The sequence below is a fragment of the Symphalangus syndactylus genome, chromosome 1, assembly GCF_028878055.3.
Source record: "Symphalangus syndactylus isolate Jambi chromosome 1, NHGRI_mSymSyn1-v2.1_pri, whole genome shotgun sequence".
Lineage (NCBI taxonomy): Eukaryota > Metazoa > Chordata > Mammalia > Primates > Hylobatidae > Symphalangus > Symphalangus syndactylus.
In genome coordinates this window covers 149,130,782-149,143,285 of record NC_072423.2, presented here as the reverse complement: position 1 = coordinate 149,143,285, position 12,504 = coordinate 149,130,782, and the positions used below count along the sequence as shown (strand labels likewise).

Sequence of the window (12,504 nt, the reverse complement as noted above, 5' to 3'; positions counted from 1 at the left end):
TGTTAATCAGCTGACCTTAAAATAGGGAGATTATCTTAGATTATCCAGGTGGGCCCAATGTAATCATGAGTGCTAAAAAATGGAAGAGTGCGGAGAAGATGAATTCAGTATGATGGAATGTGAGGACTCAACCCTCCGTTGCTGGCTTTGAAAATGGACGAAGGAAGCTATGGTGCACAGGAGTAACCTGCCATTGCTGGGATAAAGGTGCAGGAAGAAAACTGCAGAGCTTCCAGAAGAAAGCTCAGCCCTGCTGACTCCTTGATGTTGGCCCACTGAGATCCAACTGAAACCTGCAGCCTATAGAACTGTCAGATAATGCATTTGTGTTGCTTCAAGCCACTAAGTTTGTTGTAATTTGTGATAGCAGCCATAGGAAGCCAATGCAGTGTTTTAAAAGATGGAAGAAAATGCTGAATGATTATGCTCAGTGAAAGTTGGGAACTAAAGGAATTCCCTGAATCTCAGCCAGGCATACATGTACAGACCCAGGGAATTGCCTTTGAAAAGGGTGCTGAAGAAATTGCCTTTAATCTGAGTGCACCTCTTTTTATAATTTAGATTTCTGGTGAAGTCTAGTTGACGTGATTGTGCAATTTTCCCATGTGCTTCACATTTATCAGGGAGAGACAGACCCCTGCAAGGCTGCATGGAATAGGATGGTGCATTTTCCCAGTAAAAAAGGGGAGTAGTCTTCCCATATGCAGGGTGAAGGGTTACAGTGCTAGACAAAAGCAATAGATATGGTGAAAATTCCCCTACCCAGCTGTAGGTCATTTTCAACTAAGCCCTCATCTAGATGGGATAGAAGGATACTGGAAACCAAACAGTAATCAAGTCATAACATGTAATATAAACTTACTTTCTTTCTTTCTTTCTTTCTTTCTTTCTTTCTTTCTTTCTTTCTTTCTTTCTTTGTTTCTCCTTCCTTCCTTCCTTCCTTCCTTCCTTCCTTCCTTCCTTCCTTCCTTCTTTCTTTCTTTCTTTCTTTCTTTATTTCTTCTTTCTTTTTTTTTTTTTTGAGACAGAGTCTTGCTCTGTCGCCCAGGCTGGAGTGCAGTGTCGGGATCTCAGCTCACTGCAGCCTCCATCTCATGAGTTCAAGCGATTCTCCTGCTTCAGCCTCTTGAGTAGCTGGGATTACAGGTGGCTGCCACCATGCCTGGCTAAGTTTTTGTATTTTTAAGAGACAGGGTTTCACCATGTTGGCCAGAATGGTCTTGATCTCCTGACCTCATGATCCACCCACCTTGGCCTCCGAAAGTGCTAGGATTACAGGCATGAGTCACCGCACCCAGACAGTAATATAAACTTTTAAAAGAGGTTTTGTGCTGGTTGGTTTTGTTTTATTCTTTTTTGAGGATTCAATAAAAATCCCGGTGAGAAAAATGGAGAGAGGAAAAGGGAGACAGGGAGACAGGGAAAGGGAGAGAGGAAAAGAGAACATAAAACCTCTGGAAAACAACAGGCTTCAGTCCTTTTTGGGTGTAGTGCTCTCGATTCTTGGTTGATGCCCCAGAGGCAGGCAGCAGGGTCGGCTGTTTAAACATCTCCCAACATGGATTTCTGTTTCGAGGCAAAAGTCCCGACAGGAGCCATTTGGACGTTCACAGATCTCCTTGAATTTGCCCCTGGCTACATGCAGAAGAGGGTTATTTTAACCATTCATCAGTCTTTGTTTACTTTGTATTGAATTACATGGACGTAGGGGGCAGGACCTGAAAATAATCTTGTGTGGATTTGTGTGTGTGTGTGTGTGTGTGCGTGTGTGTGTTATTTGATTTCTTAAACACTTAAAAATCCGCTGTCACACAAAAATTTGGATTTTTTGGTGTTCTTGAAAAATCTGACAATATTGGGTACACCTACATGACAAAAGGCTGGAGGTGAGTAGCTCACTCCCCTTTACAAGTTCTAGAGCGTGCACGTTTCAGTTTATTTCTTCCTTATTATCTTCTAACACTGATGGGAGATTTCAGCCTTTTAAAAAAATATAATGTCTTGTACTATGGATTTTCCTGGAGTGAAAGAGAAGAAAATCTCTTTTGGCTCATTCTTTTTATTTCTACACACACACACACACACACATACACGCTCTATATGATAGGTTATAATAGATGTACCTTTCAAAAGTAGAACTGAAATATAGACCTAAAAGATAATATACTTTAATTGTTAGAGAGGATATTTTTCCTGTGGAAGGGAATAATATTCCTATGTGTTTAATATACAAACATATCTGTGTCAGTACTTGTTACACCCTGGGACTTCCCTCACTACTTATATCTCTGGCACTGGTCTTTGAGGTTGCAATTTTTCTCTAGAAACCATTGCATATATTAAGAGTGAAACATTCAAGGTCTTCTTAGAGGCTCAAAAACTATACTTGTTGAAAACATTGAATAGTACTTCATTTATGTCCTAAGATATCACTGCTCTGGGGATAGGCCACACACATTGAGGTGTTTAGTTTGAAAAGTGTTTTAATTCTGAGCAGTCTTTGTATGTAACACAGAGCACCTTTTCCGTGACAACTTCTTGGCAATAAGAGAGGTATAAAAACCAGCACTTTTTTTTTCTATTCTGGAACACAAAAGCCAATTCTAGAATAGCTTTCAATCAGTGCAGCAATTTTAATAAACATTCAACAAATGCCTATTTAATTGAACTGAAATCCAAATGCATTAGATTCCATTTAACTTTTCAATGGTCACAAGGCAATTAGTGGATTGATGTGAAGACCAAATATATGCAACATCATATTTATATCTATAATGCATGTTGGGAAATAAAGGTCATGCTCTTTTGAAGACAATGATAATTCTAAACGTTGACCACTTGGTAGAAACAAGCTGAAATCTGAGTTTTTTGTTCCCTGAGCTTTCCATCTCTTTCTTTTATCTGTAAGCAGTCAGCTACTATGTATATACAGCCCACTGGCCTTGGGCTAAAATTGGCCCTTTGCAGCTGGAAGAGTCATAAGAGATTAGTATATTGTAGAGGATGAACCACTGACCTGTCTTGTGACATGTGATAAATCACTCTTGAACATCCCTCTGTTGTAGTACTTCTTGCATTCTACTATGGGTGGTGTTTTCCCATCTGACCTCAGTTCTTGAAAATGAATTTCTCGAGGGCAGGAATCGTATCTTATTCTCCTCTGTATGTATATTCCAGAATCTGATTCAAGTATTTGCTTATAATAGCTATTCAGTAAATGATTGTGGAATAATTGATTAAAATACAGCTATTTTCTATCATGTAATATGTTTGTATGGAAATTTGTTGTTACCCTCAGTTCGCAGGTCTTTGAATCATATCTACTATTTTACTATACCTGACTCTATTGAGCATTATACTTTCAAACTACTTTTCAAAAAACTTAATACAGAACTACCATTTGACCCAGTAATCTCATTACTGGGTACATACCCAAAGGAAAATAAATCAGTCTTGTAAAAAGACATAAATTTCTATGTTCATCCCAGTGGTATTCACAGTAGCAAAGTATGTACTAGGTGTTCATCAACAATGGATTGAATAAAGAAAATGTAGTACATATATGTCATGGAATACTATGCAGCCCTAAAAAGAACAAAATTGTGTCCTTTTCAGCAACATGGATGCAGCTGGAGGACTTCATTCTAAGCAAATTAGCTCAGGAACAGAAAGCCAAATACCACATATTCTCAGTTATAAGTAGGAGCTGAGCAATGGGTGCACATGGACATAAAAATGGGAACAAGAGAGATTGGGTATTACCAGGAGGGGAGGGAGAGGGATTAAAGTCTGAAAAGCTACACTTTGGGTACACCGTACCTGCGTGACAGAGTTATTCATACCCCAAACCTCAGTATCACACAATATACCCATGTAACAAATCTGCACGTGAACTCCCTGAATCTAAAATAAAGGTTGAAATTATTTTAAAAATTGAAATTACAAAGGGCTTTGTAAAATTATGATGTACCCTTGTTCATTTGCAAGAATTCAAGTAACATTAGGGATTTTAAAAATCTTTTGTTTTATTTGTTCTTTGTTTGTAAACCTTGTGTATTGCATATCGTGGACACAATGTCTTTTCCAGCTATTTGCTTTAGGAACAAAAGCTAGAGTTACAGTGAACATCATAGGCTGTCTTGTCTAGTCACTTACCTTAAAGATGAGGAAATAAGCTGATGGAAAGGAAGAAACTTGCCCAGGATCACCCAGTGATCAAGTGAGGCAGATGATAGGGACTGCACTAAGGCTTGGTATTCTGAGCCTCATTTTGTTTGCCGTTCTTGCCTTCTCTGTGTCCTCCTCTCCTCTCTAGCCTTCTACAAAAAGTTTGCAGTTCTGCTTCAATGTCTACCTAAGGACATCCAGAGGAGATGCCACCTTTCATTAGGCTGCATTCTTTAGCACCATCCTGTGTTTTCTTCTCCAGTCTTGTTGCATCCCATTTTTGACTGTAAGTAATGCTTCTGCCTGTGCTGTTCTATCCAATTAGTTTCTTCTGTTTTGATTGAATGACAGTGAAAACAAAAAAAAAATTTGTTTATCCAAATTTGGAATTTTAAAACGTTGATTAAAAGCATTGATTTTCTGGGGTTGTAGATGTAAGACACATATTTTAAAATATTTTTAACTGATTAAAAAAAATCAAACCCATGTATTTATCCAGGGTGACTCTTTAACAAGTACTAGTGAGACAGGACTTCAGTAATGCCACAAGGATAATAATCTTATAAGTCAGTCCCCGATGTCGTGTGCTACCGAGTTAATATAATTGGATATGGTATCACCTTTTATCAGGCTTTAGAAAGTCACACAAAGGAACAGCACTACAGAACTCTAGGGTGGGATGTATAGGGAAAGCCAGGATATTAAAACAAAGCATTGACTCTGACATTTACCCCACTGTTAGGAAAAGCACTTCAGTTTCTAGGGCCTTAGTTTTTTCCAGTATAAAATAGCAAAAATAGAGGCATTAAGTTGCATATTCATCCTTGAATACACATGTTCAGGAGTTCCAGAAAATTTTCGGATCTACTTTGGGTGTCTGGTAACCACCTTGGGCAAATCCAAGAAGTCCTATACATACTTCTCCAAAGCATGTCTGTGCAAGGGGCGTTACACCTGTGATTAATGTTCACATGCTGAATGCAGTAGGCTATGCTCTGGTGTGGGGTCCTCCCTGGTCCCCGTGTTTAAATTCTACATTACAAGACTAGATGCTGAGAAGGAAAAGGGAAAGCCAGGATTGGAGATAGAGCCTTAAGGGGAAAAGTCAAGCCCCAGGGACCAACAGTACTGGGGAGCAGTAGGTTAAAGATTTCTTAGATTATAGTAATATTTTCAAAGAGACTTCTTCCACCAATCCCTTCTGTCTGAGCCTACCACAGCTTTGGCATAGCTCTTATGCCAGTGTCTTAGGATAACTAAATTTTGCTGAAAGAAACTACAGGAGCTTTGGAGACCAAGATTTAGTAGAATAATGCCTGATTTTTAATTTTTGAGGTCTAGTAACTGCTAGTCAACTTGCCTAATTTAGAGATGGAATAAGAAGGTTTCAAAGATTTGAAACAGCATTGACTTCATTTAACTGAGTTGCAATGGAGAATTAATGAAGTAGATGGCTGCAGGCCTCTCAGCCAATGTGTCTCCCTGATTTCCTATGAGACCCCCTTTTCTGGTCATAGGTGATGGTAATTTCTCTTTGAGTACTGAATCCCTGTAAGGTGTTAGGCACTCTACTCTTACCAAGTTTATTTTGTTACCTGGTAGAACTTGGCTCATAAAGAAGAAAATGGTGAAGAGGGGGACAGCAATCCTCATGGCTGAAGAAAGAAGAAAGTTTGGCTTCATTTACAGGAGGCACAGAAAACTTCCGTCTGTGGCTCTCTAGCGCCAGTGGAACATCTCTGTTTGGATAATAAGAGCCTTTCTGTACCTCGTTAGGGATATTCATAGATACAGGTGTTCTATGCATGGAAAATTGCTTTTATGGGAGGACTGAGAGTCCTTTTTTTACTATACAGCCAGTTCATTAGAATGATGTGGGTGCACAGTTTTGGCCAGAAAACCTTGTTAAATGGGAACATAAGCTACAAACATTTTGGCAAAAGATGAAAGTTTATGAACAAACAACCATTTATATTGTTACAATAAATTAGACTGTGTTGAGAAACCAGTTGGTTTCGTTAATGACCAGACATTTGTTAATGAACACTTCCCAGACTTTACTAGCCCTGCTGAGAATTAATCACCCGACTTGCTCCTGGTCTGAAACTCCAAAGTGCTTTGTTTATGTTACAGTGCTTACTGCCTTGTATGTTAGGTTAGTGAGTGTATATTTGCCTCATCCACTACTGTATGAGCTTCTTGCTTGCTAGGAGAAGGCTATATTCCTCAGAGCTGAGGAGGGAGTTGAATCCTGTGGCTATTTATTCTCAAATCCTCTTCACCAGGTGGAACAAAACTGAACAGTGAAAGGCCACTGCACATGGAAGCAGGAGGTCTGGATTTGGGTTCTAGATCTCTAGATCTATTACTAACTGGAGGTATGGATAGAGTCAGGAAAATTGTCTTCCTTAGATGCTTCCTTGATAGCACCTATAAAGGTTGAGATCTGTTGGATCTGCATCAGGGGATTCTCAATCATTACTATGCAGAAAATCAACTGGGAGGGTTGCTTTGCAATACGGATGCTTAGTTCCATCTCTTGATATTTTTATTGTGTTTTAAAATTGATCAAGTATTTTTCATTAAATAATGTAAACTTTCTTAGTCTACATCTAATAAATCTCCCACGAGCATACAAGTACATTGAATGATATTAGCAGCAGAAACTTTAAATAAAGTAACGATACACAACTATTAGGCCACTTTTCTTCATTACTTATTATTTAATGCTATTTGTCACCATTGTCATCATAATCAGCCTCATCCTACATTGTTGAACAGCCATCATGGACCATATGGCATAAACATTTTTCCTACTCATAAAGGAGCATATGTTCTCTATATGTGTATAAAATTAATGTCTGAACAAAGTGGCTTAAACAAGGCAGAAGTTTATTTCTCCCTCACTTAAATCTATAGTTACACCTACCATGGCTAGTACAGATACTTGCCAAATTCATTAGGAACACAGGCCCCTTCCAGCTCTCTGCTCTGTTATACTTTAGAAGAAGCTCTAGTTTGGCTGCTAAATCCCCACCTATCAGTTTTGAATTCCAGGTAGCAGGAAAGAAAAAAGCCAAGAGAGAAAAACAAGGGAACATCTACCCATCCTTTTAAATTTTTTAACCAACCCCCTCTTGTTTTTTTTTAATCCACTTTGTTGAGCTATGATTACATTTAAGAAGCGGTACATATTTAAGGTGTACATCTCAGTGAGTTTGGGGATAAATATACACTATGAACACATCGCGACCATCAAGATTATAAACATATCCTTCACCTCCCAAAGTCCCCCCCCCCATTATTATCATTATTATTTTTGGTAAGAAATTTTGGTAAGAACACAAAATCTACCCTTTTAGCAAATTTTAAGTATGCAATACAGTATTCTTAGCTATAAGCACTATTCTGTAAACGAGACCTCCTGAACTTACTTATGTGGTATACCTGAAACTTTGTGCTGTAACCACATCTACCCATTTCCCCATCTACCCATTTCCCCTGGCAACCACCATTCTACTCTCTCCTTTTGTGAGTTTGTCTATTTTAGATTTCAAATACAAGTAAAATCATACAGTAATTGTCACTCTGTGATTGGCCTATTTCATATAACATAATGCCCTCCAAGTCCATCCATGTTGTCACAAATGACAGGGTTTCATCATTATGTAACACTGAATAATATTCCATTGCATATATGTATTAGCCATTTATCCTGATACTCTCCCTCCACCTGCCTCCCAACAGGCCCCAGTGTGTGTTGTTCCCCTCCCAGTATCCATGTTTTCGCATTGTTCTACTCCCACTTGTAAGTGAGAACATGCAGTGTTTGGTTTTCTGTTCCTGGTTTAGTTTGCTGAGGATAATGGCTTCCATCTCCATCCATGTTCCTGCAAAGGACATGATCTCATTCCTTTTTATGGCTGCATAGTATTCCATGGTGTATATGTACCACATTTTCTTTATCCAGTCTGTCACTGATGGACATTTGGGTTGATTCCATGTCTTTGCTATTGTAAATGGTGCTACAATGAACATATGTATGCATGTATCTTTATAATAGAATGATTTGTATCCCTTTGGGTATATACCCAGTAATGGGATTGCTGGGTCAAGTGGTATTTCTGGTAGTAGGTCTTTGAGGAATCACCATACTGTCTTCCACAATGGTTGAACTAACTTATATTCCCACCAACAGTGTAAAACTGTTCCTATATCTCAACAGCCTCATCAGCAGGCAGTTTTATTTTAAAAACTTTTGAGAAACCTTCATACTATTATCTGAAATGGACATAGTAATTTGTATTTCCACCACAAGTATACAAGGGTTATCTTTTTCTCCACATCCTCACTAATACTTGTTATACATCTTTTTGATCATAGCTATTCCAAGAGGTATCAGGTGATATTTCATGGTTGTTTTTATTTGCATCCCCCTGATGATTAGAGATGGTAAGAATTTTTTCATATATTTGTTGGCCATTTGTATCTCTTCTTCTGGGAAATGTCTATTCAGATCTTTGCTCTTTTTTTTTTTTTTTTTTTTTTTGAGTTGGAGTCTTGCTCTGTCACCCAGGCTGGAGTGCAGTGGCGCGATCTCGGCTCACTGCAAGCTCCGCTTCCCGGATTCACGCCATTCTACTGCCTCAGCCTCCCGACTAACTGGGACTACAGGCGCCCGCCACTGCGCCCAGCTAATTTTTTTTTTTTTTTTTTTTTTTTTTTAGTGGAGACAGGATTTCACCATGTTAGCCAGATCTTTGCCCATTTAAAAAAAAGTTTCAACTTTTATTTTAGATTCAGGGGATGCATGTGCAGGTTTTTACATTGGCACGTTGTGTGATGCTGAGGCTTGGAGAATGAATGATCTTGTAACCCAAGTAGAAAACATAGTACCCAACAGATAGTTTTTCAGGCCTTTGTCCCCACCTTCCCTTCCCCCTCTAGTAGTCCCCAGTATCTGTTGTTCCGATCTTTACGTCCATGTGTAACAAATGCTTTGTTCTCACTTATAACTAAGAACATATGGTATTTGGTTTTCTCTTCCTGCATTATTTTAGAATAATGGCCTCCAGCTGCATCTATGTTGGTGCAAAGGACATAATTTTTTTATGGTTGCATAGTATTCCATGGTGTACATATACTGTATTTTCTCTATCCAATCTAACATTGATGGGCATCTAGGTTGATTCCATGTCTTTGCTATTGCAAATAATGCTATAATAAATATATGAGTGCACATGTCTTTATGGTAGAACAATTTATTTTCTTTTGGATACTAGGGTCAGTCTCCATGGCTACTGTCAAGGGCTAGTGTTGAGTGCCTGCAGCTTTTCCAGACTCAGGGTGCAAGCTGTCCGTGGATCTACCATTCTAGGGTCTGGAGGATGGTGACTGTCTTCTCACAGCTCCACTAGGCAGTGCCCCAGTGGGGACTCTGTGGGGGCTCCAATCCCACGTTTTCCCTCTGCACTGCTGTAGTAGACATTCACCATGAAGTTTCCACCCCAGCAGACTTCTACTGGACATACAGGCTTTTCCATACATCTTTTGAAATCCAGGCAAAGGCTTCTGATACGGCTTGGCTCTGTGTCCCCACCCAAATCTCACCTCAAATTGTACTCCCATAATTCCCACATGTTGTGGGGGGATCCAGTGGCAATAACTGAATCATGGGGGGCAGTTTCTCCCATACTGTTCTCATGGCAGTGAATAAGTCTTACGAGTTCTGATGGTTTGATAAGGGGAAACCAGTTTTGCTTGGCTGTCATTCTCTCACTTGCCTGCTGTGATATAAGATATGCCTTTCGCCTTCTGCCTCCCCGCAACCATGTGGAACTGTAAGTCCAATTAAACCTCTTTCTTTTGTAAATTGCCCAGTCTCAGGTATGTGTTTATCAGCAGTGTACTCCTGTACTTTGTGCACCTGCAGGTTTAAAACCCCATGGAAATTGCCAAGGCTTATGGCTTGCAGCCTCTGAAGCAGTGGCCCAAACTGTGTCTAGGGCCCTTTTAGCCATGGCTGGAGCTGGAGGGGCTGAGACCTAGAATACTGTGAGCACTGTCCTGCACTTGCCCGTGGTGGTGTTAGCCCTAGGCTCAGCCCACAAAACTATTCTTCCCTCCTAGGCCTCCAGGCCTTTGAAGGGAGGGGCTGCCACCAGCCAAGGTCTCTGAAATGTCTTTGAGGCCCTTTCTTCATTGTCTTCTATTAGCATCTGCTTTCCTTTTAGTTACCCAAATTTCTGCAGCGTGCTTGAATTTCAGACAATACCAGTGGTCTTACAAGTACTACATGACCCTTAATACTTCCTGGCTTCATTTCTGCAATATATTTTATTATTTTACATCCTCATGAACATTGAAACTTTTTATATCTATTCACCTTCCATTTCTTTTCAAGTCCAGTTTACCTCCAAAGAATTTTAGAATATAGAGTCTCCATAAGACCCTAGTTTGTCTGGTTTCTTGCTGTATCCCTTGACTGCGAATGCTTTCTAGTACATATAATACACTCAAAAGTACTTATGAATTAAAAAAAGGAATGAATCTTTCTATTTTTCCTTTAAAATAGCCTTAACTCTTTGGTTTCCAACTTTATGTGAGGGTTTTCAGTAGTTGTCTCAAAAATCCAATCAAATTGAACAGGGCGTGTCTCCAGAATGACGTTTTGATTAGGTTCAGTGTCTGTGCAATCAGGGCATGTCTCTTGGAACGTAGTGGTGATTAGGTTTATTAATTTGTTTTTCATATATAAAGGGAAGCCAATCAGAGGATGCATTTTCCCAGAGAAGGAGCATCTGAAGAGTTTAAGAGCTTGGGGAAAGGGAGTCTTGCTGCTTGCTTGTGAGACTTGCCTTGGAAGGTAGGTAAGTTCACTGCATCCTCCAACTTTTTATTTCTGGTGAGTTCTCCAAGCACTGAGATGTGAACAGGCCTCATTCCCTTACAATGATACTGTTACCAGAAGAAGAGATTCCAGTTACTGGCAGCATATCTTCATGGGTCCATAAGCAACTTCAGTCCTTGCCTCCTCAGAAGAAAGAATTCGACTGAGGAGCATACAGCGGAAAAAGAGACTGAGGTAAGTTTCAGAGCAGGAGTGGAGGTTTATTTAAAAAGGCTTTAGAACAGGAAGGAAAGGAAAATTGTCTTGCAAGAGACCCAAGCAGATGCCTGAAGGTCCAAGAGAAAAGAGAAGGGCCTTTAACCTTGATCCTGGGATGGGTTTGCCTCTTTCCCATGATTCTTCCTTTAGGGAGAGTTTCCGGCATGCACAGTGCTTTCATTACCCTTTGGAATTGAGCATGCACGGTGTGTTTAGGGAGTTATATCCATGTCCATCTGTGACTTTCTTTCCTTTTCCGGTGGAGTGTGCCCCCGGAAGATTATACTTTGCTATTTTTGTCTCTTAACATGCATGCCCAAGAAGTTGCTTCTTCCCAGGGTCTGCATTTAATTAACATTTTTGATGTTAAAAGGTGTAGACCGTCAGGAAATGGCCTCTCTATGGTGCTGCCTAATTATCATTTTTAGAGAGGCAATGTGATAATTGACAGGCCATCAGGTGACATTTCTGGTGGGTAGGGGAAGAGCCCTCTCCTGTCCTGCTCATGCTCTTTTACCTGTAACAAGACAAGCCTTGTATATCGTTAGACATTTGTCCCATCAAGGCAGCAGATCATTATTAAATTTTATTATGTGAATTGTTACTTCACATTCTCATATTCTGTGTTCACTATTTGTGTGCCTTTTCCATGTTTGTTTTGGCCGCATCTCACTATTTTAACTGCCTCCTCCAAGATTCTAGATTTGCATTGGCCAATATAGTAACTACTAGTCACATGTGACTATAAACGGTAAATTAATTATAATTAAATAACTAAATGGCATATCCTTGGTGGTAATAGCCCAATTCGTGGCCAAACTAGAAATTCTGTAACTACATATGTGTGGTAGCTACGGCATTGAATTTCTTTCATCACAGAAAATCGTGTTGGGCATGTTGGCTACCACTTATTTTTAAATTCTATTTGTGTGATTAAATTATATTCTGCTTCTCTATATTCATTTCCTTTCATAGATTTTCTCAGGCAATTTTTAAATTTCATTCATTTACCTTATTGAGGTAAGTACTTAGATTATTTTTTAAAATAATGTACGGCAAATAATTTTTCCATGGATATTGTTTTAGCTTTATTGTATTGGTACTTTTACATACTATATTCAGGTATTATTATTTTTCATAACGTTAAAAATTGTGCCAAGTTTATTTAAAATAGATTTCTCCCTTTATTTTGAGATGTTAGATTCTTCCATTGCTGTATTTTAATTTAA

The 12,504-nt window shown here is 39.2% G+C and overlaps 1 protein-coding gene across 1 annotated transcript; it reads right to left on the bottom strand.

The window, feature by feature from the left end:
• Nucleotides 1-1,324: 1,324 nt before the first annotated feature.
• On the bottom strand, nt 1,325-5,820 carry DEFB108B (defensin beta 108B). Its single transcript, XM_055288264.2, has 2 exons — nt 5,763-5,820; nt 1,325-1,635 (listed from the first exon to the last, which is right to left on the bottom strand). Exons 1-2 carry the CDS (start codon nt 5,818-5,820, stop codon nt 1,472-1,474), a joined length of 222 nt encoding a protein of 73 aa, XP_055144239.1. The 3' UTR covers nt 1,325-1,471.
• Nucleotides 5,821-12,504: the final 6,684 nt, after the last annotated feature.